The sequence below is a fragment of the Nicotiana sylvestris genome, chromosome 9 (genome assembly GCF_000393655.2).
Source record: "Nicotiana sylvestris chromosome 9, ASM39365v2, whole genome shotgun sequence".
In the NCBI taxonomy this organism is placed as follows: Eukaryota; Viridiplantae; Streptophyta; class Magnoliopsida; order Solanales; family Solanaceae; genus Nicotiana; species Nicotiana sylvestris.
The window spans coordinates 145,976,988-145,990,215 of NC_091065.1; the positions used below are offsets into that span (position 1 = coordinate 145,976,988).

Sequence of the window (13,228 nt, forward strand, 5' to 3'; positions counted from 1 at the left end):
TCAAAGAATATCTTTCGCCAAAATCATCTCGTACTACAAAGAAATTTCAGCATACTCATGGCAAGGATCCCTCCGTCGAGTACATCCTGAAATACTCGGAGACTTAGCGTCAACAATTTGATACCCACATGACCTCAGGGTCAGAACTCCGCACTCGTAACGCATCAATGAGGTAATTTCGAGCTCACGAGTAATGGCTTCCGAGTCTAAGAAAACTCGATGACTCGGAGACTATTGCCAATCGCCATTCACTGAAAAACCCGAGGCCATAAGACCCCGAGCAGGCAAACTCAGTCTAGCCAGATCTATTTTACATAACATCAAAAAACTGTAAGACCTCAACAGGCATGAAAAACTGCAAGACCTCAACAGGTATGAAAAAACTATAAGATCTCAACAGGCATGAAAATACTGTAAGACCTCAATAGGCATGAAAAACTATAAGACCTCAACAAGCATGAAAAAACTGTAAGACCTCAATAGGCATGAAAAAACTGTAAGACCTCAGCATGCATGAAAATTTTGTAAGACCTTACTACAGGCATAAAACTCAATCCCCGAAGTTTGGGCTATGTGTCGCATTTATAAAACTCCCGAAAGGGCATACCATCGATGTAGATGCCTAAACTATCACTCGGGATAAAAAACGGCTCCGTCCAAACACATATGACTATGGTCAAAATGGCTGTACCAACCAAATTAACGCAACTCGGCGACGCCCGACTATCGCTAACAAAATCACATGCCATTACTTTGAATCTACTTCGAAAAGAACTGGTTAAAACAGGCTATCCTCGACAGGCAAACGAGGTTCAACCATGTCAGCTTCGAATTACAAAGGCTTCGAGCTACTCAGCCTACGAGCTAAACCTTCTGAGGTGCTCGAACATCGTTGCTAATGACTTGAAATCGAGGTTCTTCCCAAACAGACGACAGGTCAGGCAAAATCATTTCAAAAAGTCCTTAACGAGAGGAAAATAAAGCCTACATATGCCCACGGGCAAAAGCGTAAGAGCCATTATCGCCAGCCAAACGAGCCTCAGGGCTACAGAGTAAAAGGTTGCAACGACCAAAAGTGCAAGAGCCACTGTCGCTAGCTTAAAAATTGAAAACTTGAGGATTAAAATGAGCTCGAGTCGTAACCCGATTCGGAGACCGGATCCAAAATAGTTAACTATACATGCCTAAAGGCATAGCGTAAGAGCCCTCGTTGCCAGCTTCATGAGCCTCAAGGCCACATACCTAAAAGGTTGTTTCGACCCAAGGCGTAAGAGCCACTGTCGCCAGCAAAAAAAAACTTGAGGGTCAATTGAGCTCGAGTTGCGATCTGACTCAGAGACTGAACCCAAAATAGTTAAAGTACAAATGCCCAAGGGAAAGGTGTAAGAGCCATTGTCGCCCGCCCATGCAGACGCAAAAGCTTAAGGGTCGAATAGGCTCGAGTCGAAACTCGACTCGGAGACTGAACCCAAAATAGTTGAACAAAGCATAAGAGCTCTAACGCCAGCTTGCGCCAAAGGTCGCATCAACCTAGCGTGAAAAAGCCTCCGGGCCTGCCTGACGAGCTCCAGAACTATATTACGAATCTAAGGATTCTCACCAACTCCGAAACTAGCCCGCCTGGTCGAAAGCAAAGCAGAAAGGGATACATAAGAGATAAAGCTTCAGGTTTTCCTTTATTTATATACGCAAAAAGGTGCGTTCTCCATCTACAGACGCACTCTGTGAATATCTCATACAAAATGGCAAAGTCTATGCTCCGCTCTAGAAGGCTATGGCCTACCAGCCCCATCCTCACTCTCCGCGGCGCCGACAAGAAGTGACCGAGCATCACGCTCGTCCGCCCTCGCTCGAGCCAGCTCTTCCGAGAGAATAAAACCCCTGGAGCCGACCTCTTCAAGTACCTCTCTTCGGGATCTGCAACGAACATATTCCTCGATCCTCTTTTCACGATCGATGGCCCTCATCAACTCAGCTTGGGCATCAGTAGCATCCTTCACATGAATCTCCATCTCCTTATCAACCTTAGTCTAGCTCAATGCTGCTTCAACTCGAGCATCAACGATCTCAACCTTGACCTTCGAAAGTTCGGACTTGAGCTTCGTGATCATATCCGCTTGAACTGAAGTGTTTTCACGAGCCAAGCGGAGTTGGACTTCGAAGGCAGGAACTTCAGCCGAGGCACCCTTCTCCTCTGAAGCTTGGGCCTGAACCTGAGCTCTTAGTTCGCCACGACCACTCCTAACTCGGTCAGCTTCACCCCTAAGGTACTCCAGAGCCTTTATTTTTTCCTACAACTAAGATAGGCAAAAGGTTAACCTTAAGGGTAAAAAAAGAGAAATGCGTACTACGAGAGGTTACCTGCTCCATCAAATAGCTCTTGTAATTCGAGCTCTGGTACGCCTCATATCGCCAATGCATCAACTCAACCTCCTTCTAATCGCAGAGGAGCCTAAGGGACCTACCCTCATCCAGAGCTTTCCGAAGCCTAGCCCCATGACGGAGTAGCTCAGACCTGAGCCTATCAAAGGTCTGCAGAAGAAAAACTCGATAAGGAAGGGAAGACATGAGATGCGGAAGGACTATGCCGAAACTCACCCCGAATTGAAGCCGGTGGACTTCTTCGAAGGCCGAGCACACTCCTGTTGGTCCAGCCCCATTGGCCCTGGAAGAACCAACCTCGGTCTAAGTATGATCACTCGGAGGAACCATCGGTCCAGAACTGAAGACTTCAGGAACAACAAGCTCGGGCGATGTTTTCTCCTCGAAGACACGGACCCGTTTAGCCCCACTAAAAGCTCCATCGCACTACGAGTGCATATCCTGTTTATCACCATCGTCCCTTGGCTCGGAAGCCGACAACTCCTCCCCTTCTCCGGAGGAGCACATCATCGCCACTAGGGACCTTCTGATACCTACGACGGTAAGGTCAGTACATAAAAAGAGGAAATATCATCTCAAATATACGAAGGCCAAGGTAAAAGCTGATTACGCACATACCTTGGTATTTTGCTTCCCATCTGCCCCGGGACACAGCTCACCACCTACGCTCATCGCAAGTCGAATGGGTCGCCAACCTCCGATCCCAGCCGGACAAATTGGGAACTTTGCCTGGCGCCCACGAAGTTGCTGCAGAAAAAGAGGAAACACAATTACTAAACTGGTTTTTGCTATAAGTGAATCTAAGAAAGCACGAGACACTCTACTCACGCGCATAATTCCATCCCTCGGGAAATGGCATGAGCTCCACGGGGATAATGTCAGTCTTCCGGGCCCGGATGAATCGACTAACCCACTCTCGATCCCTATCTTCCTCATCATCAACAACAAAGGATGTGGATGATCGACACCGCAAGGTTAGCAGACCTCGATGATGAAAGGGCCAGAACAGCCTGACGAGGTGCTAAGCATGAATTCAAGCCCAGCCTTCTCCGCAAATAATCACATTGTCAGCACTACTCGCCAAAACGACGGATGTATATGTGCCAAAGTAACCCCATACTTCAGGCAGAAATCAAGCACGACCCTATCAAGGGGCCCTAGTGTGAAAGGGTATAAGTATACGTTCAGGAATCCATCAGCAGGGTCCGTAATACCCTCATCCGGGGAAAGCGCCTGCAACGCTACCCCCTCGCCCAATCCGCAGTTTCTCCTCACCATCTCCAGATGTTCCTCTCTTATCGAAGACATAGTCTTCAGAGTAAACTCCCGCGGATCCTGAGCACTGGGAGTGGAACTCTCCTCTCCTTGCCAGGCAGGCCCTGAAGTAGCAGTCATAACTATGGTAGAATTGGAAAACTGAAGTAGGGACCTACACCAACACTTTGCACTTAAAGTAATGAAGGGCTCGATGCCAAGGCGGAAGGATAAATATCTAAATAATGGGAACTTCCAAAGAAGCAAGAGCCACCCCATGTATATGTGGGAAACAACAACGATTTGCCTACCCAAGATAAGCCCCGGGAGGCCAATGGCCTCGATACGGATCCCGAGGTAGTACCCGACCCTAGAGATCTCCGTCAAAAAGAAGTTAGGCCCCAGAGGTCAGCGACGTCGTCTCCAGTTCCGAGGTGGTACCCGACCTCGATGTTTTCCCTCGAGAAGCAAAATAAGTGCTTCGAGCTCCATCCACGAGGGCTCAACCTTAGGAAGTTGCCTAAGTACTAATAGACCCTTCCACAGAAACCTTCCTACAAACACCTCAAAAGGTTATCTATGTCAAAGGTCAAAGTAAAAGCTCCAAGAACCCGAGGTTGACATCCACTTCGGTGCTCTATCTCCATGAGGCTCGAGGGCCCTGATGATCCAAGATTACCGGACCACTTCAGGCTTGATTCTGGGAACAACGATGAGCTCGAAAAGGAGCCATTTCTGTTGACCAAAGGCCGGAAAGAATATTGACGATCATCAATAGAGGCATACATTCAAAATCCTCACAGACACACTAGAGTATATAAGAACACGACAAAAATCAAAAGCAGAAGTAAAGAATATGTCTTCATATTTCATAAATATTGGCTACAACGGCCCTCGGGGGGTTCTTAAATACAATTACAAAAGCCCGCAAGGGGTCCTTACGCAGAAACAAAGAAACAAAAGGGTATACACCCATAGTGAAAACCTAAGAACCTAGTCTATCCTCGAGGGTCCATCTCCGGTATCAGTATCCTCGAGCGCCGCCCCCTCAAGCTCGCATCCTCGAAGGCAACTCCTTCGACCGCCATCTCCTCTAGGTTCCCAGCTCAATCCCGCTGGAAGTCCTCACTGAGGGAAAAGATGAAGAAGAGGAAAATGAGGGGATACAGAGGAGGTAGAGAAAAGAGACATAGCCCACCAAAGCCAAAGGTTAAAGATTCGGCGGGCCCCAGCCTCAATGACCAGTGGAGCCACTTTATCCCTTGGGAAAGAAAAAACCCAAGGGATGAAGTGCCACACCAGGCCAGGGTAGGAGAGTGAGCAGCAGTGCATAGTCCGAATGACTATCTAAAAAAGGGTTAATCAATTCCCCGTATGTCATCATCTCGAGCCAACATGGACAGTGACATCAGACGTAACAACAACCACAACAGCGGTAGAACGGCATAATCATGCTCAACGTAGAGGAGATCAGGCAAAGGGCCATGGCATGACCTATTGGAACGATGCCAAACGACCTTGATGCAGTAGACTCCAAACATGGAGATCAACAATATAGGAAGATGATAAGGAGAAAAGGGCGAATGAGCAGATGAAGGCACTTGGATAGAAAAACGATGCCAGAAAGTCCCCATTTATAGGAGATAACGGCACGGTCATCGAGTCCTTTGGAAGACTGACCGACGGATGCAATTACTGCATTCTTGAAGAACCAAATCAACGACGGTACTTTCACCTTGGAGAACGGGAATCGACAATGCATTGAATGATGTCGAAAAAGTCCATGGGATGTCCCGGTTATCGCAAAAAGTCGCGCCATAGGTTGAGTCATCAGTATGGCGTCGTCACGAGGAGCCCGAGGAGTCGTGTGTCAAAGTCATTTCCCATCGCTTCGTTCTGAGAAATGCGGAGACTATCTGTATGTGGCAAAATTAGAGGGCCTAATTTCTTGCTATCAAGTCACTTCCGAAGAATGTCTCGAGGCCCCGAGGACGTGGAGTTACGACCGAGTTCCCTCCCTCGGGGCTTGTCGAGGTCCGACTCAAAGAAGACGAAGATCGAGGCTGGAGCAAAACGGGGGATTCCCAAGGTACACGGCTAAGTCTGACAGAGCCGGCCTACCTAAAGCCTGTATCGAGGCGTCCCGTCTGGTCGTCCCATCTCCATGCTTTTACAATTAATATACGTTGTACTATAACAGGATTTCCCTCCTATATAAAGGGAATCCTCACCACTTTGTAAGGGGTTGCTGTTGCTCCAACCATTCTACACAAGATCAATGATCTCTCTCTCTCTCTCTCTTTTCTCTCTAACTTACTTGCTCGAGGCTACTCTTTACATTCATTGCTTTCATACTTGTTCTTCATTCATTGCTTGATCTTGACCATAAAGAGCCTTCTTTAATTATATCTTAACCGTTATCCCCTTCCCGGTTATCCCCGATAGCTCGAGTCGGGTATCGACCCCGAGGCCTTTCATCGATCAGTCCAAGCCCGGGTAGCAAGCCCCTCGGTTTGATTACTGCCCTGTCTTAACTTATATTTCGTTATTAAACTTCATACACGTAGCATCAATTGCTCTAACAACTAGCATAAAAATAGATCACGTATTATTAGAGTCCCATATATAAATTTAATTGTTGTTACCATTTTCACGGTAAACTGTTTCCCTCCATTCCCTTAATTATTTTATTAGGATTAAAATTTTTCATACGGACAAAACAAAAGGGGGATAAATACGGTGCTTCAGTGGTAATCTTCTTGATAATTAGCCAATAAAACTTGATGCTAGAAGAGGACCACTTAGCTATACATGTACTCAAAATTTGACTCTTTTTTTTTTTTAATTTATAGTTTTACTAGTTCAACTTTGGCGAAATATCCTCAAAGCCTTTAGACCAAAGGCAATGTAACATAAAATGAGGAATGAACTTGTGATGGTGATTTACTTTAGAAAGAAATGGATGTGCGCAAGTTTCGAAATCCTATGTTTGGTGTTAGTCAGAAGTATTCGTATATAAACAACACTTGAAAAGTAGAAAAATGGACCTTTCATCGTTGTTGTCTCTTAGAGACCGAGCCCCTAAGCTAAATAAAAACTTCTTGTTAGTGCGGCCGGTCAATAAAGGGCCCGAACCCTTATAGAATTAAGGGTTCGACCCCAGACCATCGTAACAACAACAGGAAGGCAAAAAAAAAAAAAAACTATATCAAAGATATATCAAAAAAAATATAGAAAAGAAACACAGAGATGGGAGGACCTAAGTTAAAGTATTCGTTCTTCTTTCTATTTATCATTTTTGCTACAATAATACGGAACCTAATGGCTCACATTGGTGACTTTGACGAGGTGTGGCGGAGGAGAGCCGAAGAAGCAAGAGAATACGCCCGTCAGATTTATGAGCCCAACCCTGAAAATGTCACCCTTGCATTTAACCAGAAAGTTCGCGAGTAAGTTAATTTTCAGGTCTTTTTTCTGAAACGAATTTAGAATTTAGAACCAGTAAATTATGAATTCGGATGTATAGTCTATAATATGTAAATAATTTTAATTTTTTTTGCATGTGTATATATTGTTCTGGTAAAAAAATAGATTCATTCAGTTACATCCTTCAAATCTACTTTAGATTTACCTCTCTTTTATTTTCTACGTGTTTTGTGATGTTTATAATCTTTCAAAAAAAAAGAAAATTGATTTGTCTTCTTCAATCTGAAGTGAAAAGTCCATATTGTAGGGTCAACTTAAATTTTTGAAAATTTATTGGCGGGCTTTGGTTTATAAGGGTTAAACTAATTAATATTTCTGAAATAAATTTTCATATTTGTAAACAACAGAATGGGCATTATAATTCATAGTTAATATTTCAAAATATGTAAAAGTACCTAAAAATATATAGTCGGAGAAATTAATCTGTTAAATTCTTCAAATATCAATAGTGTTAATAAAATGAATAGAGAGGGTAGCCAACATTATTATTATTATTATTATTATTATTATTATTCGTGTTGCTAATATTCAACTTATATTATAAAAAATGATGAGTTGCAATGCAGTACTATGAAGGAACTAAGGCAAGTGACAGTTAGCAATAGCACAAGGAGGGGTCTAGGGACCAAAAAGTACAAGGGACCTTGCATGGTCACAAATCCAATTGATAGGTGCTGGAGATGTGACCCTAATTGGGCTGACAATAGGAAAAGGCTAGCTGATTGTGCAATGGGTTTTGGATACAAGGCCACCGGTGGGAAGGATGGCGAAATCTACATCGTCACCGACAATTCAGACGATTATGCTGAACCAAAACCTGGAACTCTCCGTTATGCCGTTATCCAAAAGGAGCCATTGTGGATCATATTCGAAAGAAGTATGACCATCAGGTACGTGTTTGCAATTTAATGTTTCTTCGGGGGCGGTTCAAAGCTAAACATAGAGGTCTTTTTTTTATATATAAAATTAAAAAAAAATTATATATAATTTCATTTAAATTCTATATTTCTAGTTTTTCTTATGCAGAGTTATTAATAATTAAATATAATCCATTTAATTTCTCTTGAGGTATACTTCTAATTTAAGGTTTTTATTGTTTGCTAAAATTTTATCAAGGGTATGTTGGGAGATTGTATTAAAGTTTCAACTTTTTTTTAGTTATGAATTAATAATTGAAGTCTTTCTCAATTTATGGTCCAGAGAGTGATTTCCTGAAAGACATTTTATTCTCAATTTATGATCAACAATTTAATCTTACTTTTTACTATGAAAATCTCTACTTTCTCATTTAAAACACTAAATATTCTTTTAAAAATAAATTAATATATAACCTATTAGGAAAATTTGGGGCCCTAAATATTATGAGGCCCAAAGCAGTTGCTTTAGCAGCTTTACCCTTGGGCCGGCATTGTATTTCTTCTAAGTACAGCTTTGTTCATAAATTTAAAGGTGAGCAAATATCATTTATAGCCACTCGGGCCAAATTTATATCATGCGGTAGCCCAAAATTACAATACACAATTTATAGCCCAAAAGCAATTCTAGTGACTAGCCCAAACTACCACTTTCTAGTTCTTTCTTCAGCAATTCGGATTTTTCCTTCTGAAATTTCTTCTGAGATTCCTCGATTTATAGCACAATTTTTTTTACATCTTTTGTTTTTTACGTTAGATTATGAAATCAATAATGAAACAGCTTTGATCTAATTACAAGAGATTTAGCAATTAATGTAATAAGCATAATATAACGATTAACAAAGCAAGAGAAACTCCAAACCAGAAGGAATAGATCAACTCATTTGTTATTAGTACGTATTTCTAGAAATTCAAGAGCTGTTGATTTTGTTTAAAAGTGGAAAAGGAAAATCATTGGCTAAAGAGAGAGGGGCAACCAACCTTTGAATAAAAATTCCAAGCTCTCCTCATTTTTTTCTGGGCTAACCTTCTTTGCTAGGGAAATTCTTTGCTTTTCACCAAATAAATTTTCATTTCCACGTGTATATCATTAGTTGATTTTGATGGGAATCATAATTTTAGGCCCACCATTAGATATATTTATATGGATATTTATGTATTTCTTTGGTGAAAATAGATTTGAATATTGGTATATGACAAAATATATACAAAGTAGACTGTCACTATACAAAAATTATAGTACAAAATAGATTGTCACTATACAATTTATATATAATAGACTGTCACTATACAAAATAGACTGTCACTATACAAAATATATACTAAATAGACTGTTACTGTACAAAAAATATACAAAATAGACTGTCACTATACAAGTTAGACTATTAATATACAAAAAATATACAAAACAGACTGTCACTATACAAAAAATATACAAAATACACTGAAAAATACAAGATACACTTATATACAAAATTCACTGAAAAATACAAGATGCACTTATATACAAAATTCACTGTCACTATACAAAATATATACTAAATAGACTGTTACTATACAAAAAATATACAAAATAGACTGTCACTATATAAGTTAGACTGTCAATATACAAAAGTATACAAAATGGACTGTCATTATACAAAAAATATACAAAATATATTGAAAAATACAAGATACACTTATATACAAAATTGTAATAGTATATATACTATTTTTATACATTTTATAACAATATATATATAATTTTTATAATATACACTGAAAAATACAAGATACACTTATATACAAAATTTATACAATATGTATATAAAATATTTAATATATATATATATATATATATATATAATATTTATATAAAGTTAAATATAAATATCATCTAAATACCCCATTAAATCCAGACCCACCATCGATACTCACTGTAAAAGTTCTTCACTCACAAAACACTATTATGACCGAAGAAGAAGAAGAAGTAGAAACTTGACTAGAAAACCCCACGACTTTTGCTGCCACTCTTGTATCATGCATCGTAATTGAGTAAATTTAATAATTGAATTAAAAATTTTGTGATTTTTCTAGGTACTCAAACAAATTTTTTCAGTGAGAAGTAAAAAAATAATAAAGAGAAAAAATATAGATCTGAAATGGGAGATAAAGAAGGGAAGGAAAATAAAAAAAAATAACCAAAAAAAGATAAAAGGAAGACGAAGAAGACACATAGAAAGAAAGAGGATATGAATGAAAATGGTAATGGGAAAAAAAAATGTGTGCATTGGATAGAATGAAAGAAAGATAAAAATGTGTGCATTGGATAGAATGAAAGAAAGATAAAAAGGCTAGGATTAAATGTTGTCTTGTGAAGATAAATGCATTGGAAATAGATAATGGCTATAAGTTGCAAATAAATTGGGCGGAAAGGCCATTTTCTGTAAGTGGGTAAAAATATGGGCTATTAAAATTTTGAGGGGCTATAGAGGGTAGTTTTCTCAAAAATTATTTTGAGAAGTATTTCCAGTAAAATGATAGTTTTCAGCTTCAATTTTTTTTAAGAAAAGTAAAATTCATGCACGAATATAATTTTTGACTTCAAATACTCATTTTTTTTAAATTTCACCCAAATATTGCGTGTATGGACTCCAGGTTACACCAGGAGATGATCATGCAGAGTGACAAGACCATCGATGCTCGTGGGGCTAATGTTCACATTGCTAAAGGCGCTGGCATTACCCTCCAGTACATCAAGAACGTGATCATCCACGGACTCCATATTCATGACATTGTCGAAGGAAGTGGTGGGATGGTTCGTGATGCAGTGGACCATATTGGCATACGTACCGTTAGTGATGGAGATGGAATTTCTATTTTTGGTGCGTCCAATATATGGATTGATCATGTCTCTATGAAGAAATGCTATGACGGAATCATAGACGCTGTAGAAGGATCGACTGGTATCACTATATCCAATGGACATTTCACTGACCATAATGAGGTGATGTTGTTTGGTGCAAGTGACAGTTCTTCAATAGATCAAGTTATGCAAATCACATTAGCTTTCAATCATTTTGGGAAGAGATTGGTGCAGAGAATGCCAAGGTGCCGATGGGGATATATTCATGTTGTTAACAATGACTATACTCACTGGAATATGTATGCCATTGGGGGTAGTATGCATCCAACTATCATTACCCAGGGTAATCGTTTTATTGCTCCTCCTGACATCTTCAAGAAACAGGTAAAGCCAAACACTACACTTTTTTTTGTTTGCCTTTTTGTTTGTCTTAAAATAATTTCTTTGGAATTTGTAAATTGCGGGGGTAATTAAAAAGGATATAAGCATAATTATAGCTTGTATACACTTAGAGCCCGTTTGGATTGGCTTTAAAAAAGTGTCTTTTAAGCTAAAAAACAGTAAGTTGGGGTTGTCCAACTTATTACTTTTGGCTTGTTTTAAGCAGTTTTAAATTTATGTTAAGCACATTTTAACTTTACGAAATACTAAAAAATCTAAAAAGAGCTTAAAAGCTGATTTCACTAGCTTAAAAGCCAATCCAAATTGCGGAAAGGGAAATCACCTATATGGCGGAAGAAAAACGAAAGGGAAATCACCTATATTGCAAAAAAGAGCTTCTCTAGCTTTTGCACACGCTTTCTTCTAAGCCCTTTTATCCGAATCTTATCTACTGAAAAGGAGTATCAGTATATTTTAACCGGCTATTATACGTAGCTTATTTACTGTACTATCAAGTTCACTAAATTAGAAATTATAGATAGTTACTCCTATATGTTATTGTAAGTTATATTTTGTTAACGTGATGATATAAGCAAATTATACGCTATCAATACACAAAAGTTAATTTCAATTATGAATGTGTACATGTAGGTAACAAAGAGGGAGTACAACCCAGAAGAAGTGTGGAAGCAGTGGACATGGAGATCAGAGGGAAATCTATTCATGAATGGAGCATACTTCATTGAATCTGGTGATCCAGATTGGTCCAAGAAACACAAAGAGCTTTATGATGGAATATCAGCTGCCTCAGCTGAAGAAGTTACTTGGATAACTAGATTTGCAGGTGCACTTGGTTGCAAAGAAGGAAAGGCTTGTTAATAAGAAAAAAGAATGTTCTAATCATCTTATTAAGACGGCAAATCTTGGCATTGACTGGCGGCAACTGGAAATTAAACATGTCTAAAGATTTTTTCAACCACGGTGAAGTCGGAAGAATGCTACGTTTTTTTGTATGTGTGTATCTATATTGAGATTGTTTTGTAAATTACTAAATGAGCTATAAATATTGATTACCCTTTTTGTGCGTTTGTTGTGCCATTAGCAGCTTTGTACTCAATGTTTTGGTTCGCTAATAAATGCTATGCAAGATTTTCTTTATTTTTCGCAGTGTCTCCGCCAAATTTACTTAGTTTGTCGCTAGTCGCTACATGCCATGTTTATGAACCAAAAAAGGAAGGAAGAATAAAACATATAAAGATTAAAGGGAAAAGGGTCATATATAACCCTCTACTTTTGTATTTCATATCTATCATCCCTAATACTCTCAAGCAATATCTACCCTTTTCATCAACAAAACCTTTTAAAAATACCCTCACTTAACGGAAAGCCACCAGATTAAAAAATTAATCATTTAAAAAAAATTCATTAACCCATAACCCATTTAAACCATCATATAAGAAAAAGGAACCCAAATTTTTGAGACGTCTTAACATAATTTATTCATTTAGAGAGAGACCGAGAATGATGATGACAATAGGATTTATAATAAGAACTTATATTTTTAGTTCTTAGTTGTTCATGGTGGTATTAGGATGTCATGTTATCATGGTAGTGTTTTTTTTTTGTTATAATATGATATCTCTTTGTCCAATATAATGCATGTACACTTGACAGTTTGTTTGTATGTTGGTAACAAATGATATGTACTTTAACAATACTTGTGTTTGGTTAATATATGAAGTTAGTGTACTTATGTTGTTAAGTTACTTTCCAGCTTGTTGTTTTACTTTCTTTCATTCTTGATGAATTCCTTAGACTATAGCTTGATATTAAATTGAATCTCCTAATTATTTTTTTTAATTTTTGTTCATTATAAGTTCAGTTGTTTTTAAGAGTTATGAGTATCACATCCCATAGCTTGAAATCCAACTTTGGTTCTTAAGGTGTGATTTGACGATAATTACTC

General features: G+C 38.9%; 1 protein-coding gene across 2 annotated transcripts; it reads left to right on the forward strand.

The window, feature by feature from the left end:
• The first annotated feature begins 6,685 nt into the window (after positions 1-6,685).
• On the forward strand, positions 6,686-12,420 carry LOC104228422 (probable pectate lyase P59). 2 transcript variants are annotated; one of them, XM_070156696.1, is made up of 5 exons: positions 6,686-6,905; positions 6,985-7,085; positions 7,689-8,012; positions 10,674-11,265; positions 11,914-12,420. In XM_070156696.1, the coding sequence occupies exons 3-5, from the start codon at positions 7,693-7,695 to the stop codon at positions 12,139-12,141; spliced, it is 1,140 nt and encodes a 379-aa protein (XP_070012797.1). In that variant the 5' UTR covers positions 6,686-6,905; positions 6,985-7,085; positions 7,689-7,692; the 3' UTR covers positions 12,142-12,420. The 2 variants fall into 2 exon arrangements, with proteins under 2 accessions (XP_070012797.1, XP_009779191.1); XM_009780889.2 differs by having other exon boundaries at positions 6,686-7,085.
• Positions 12,421-13,228: the final 808 nt, after the last annotated feature.

Bases quoted from the DNA above. Each gene is read 5' to 3' on its own strand.
- LOC104228422 (XM_009780889.2), top strand. From the start codon at position 6,886: ATGGGAGGACCTAAGTTAAAGTATTCGTTCTTCTTTCTATTTATCATT. The intron at 7,086-7,688 runs GTAAGTTAATTT...GTTGCAATGCAG, and splicing joins TTTAACCAGAAAGTTCGCGA to TACTATGAAGGAACTAAGGC. The intron at 11,266-11,913 runs GTAAAGCCAAAC...GTGTACATGTAG, and splicing joins CTGACATCTTCAAGAAACAG to GTAACAAAGAGGGAGTACAA.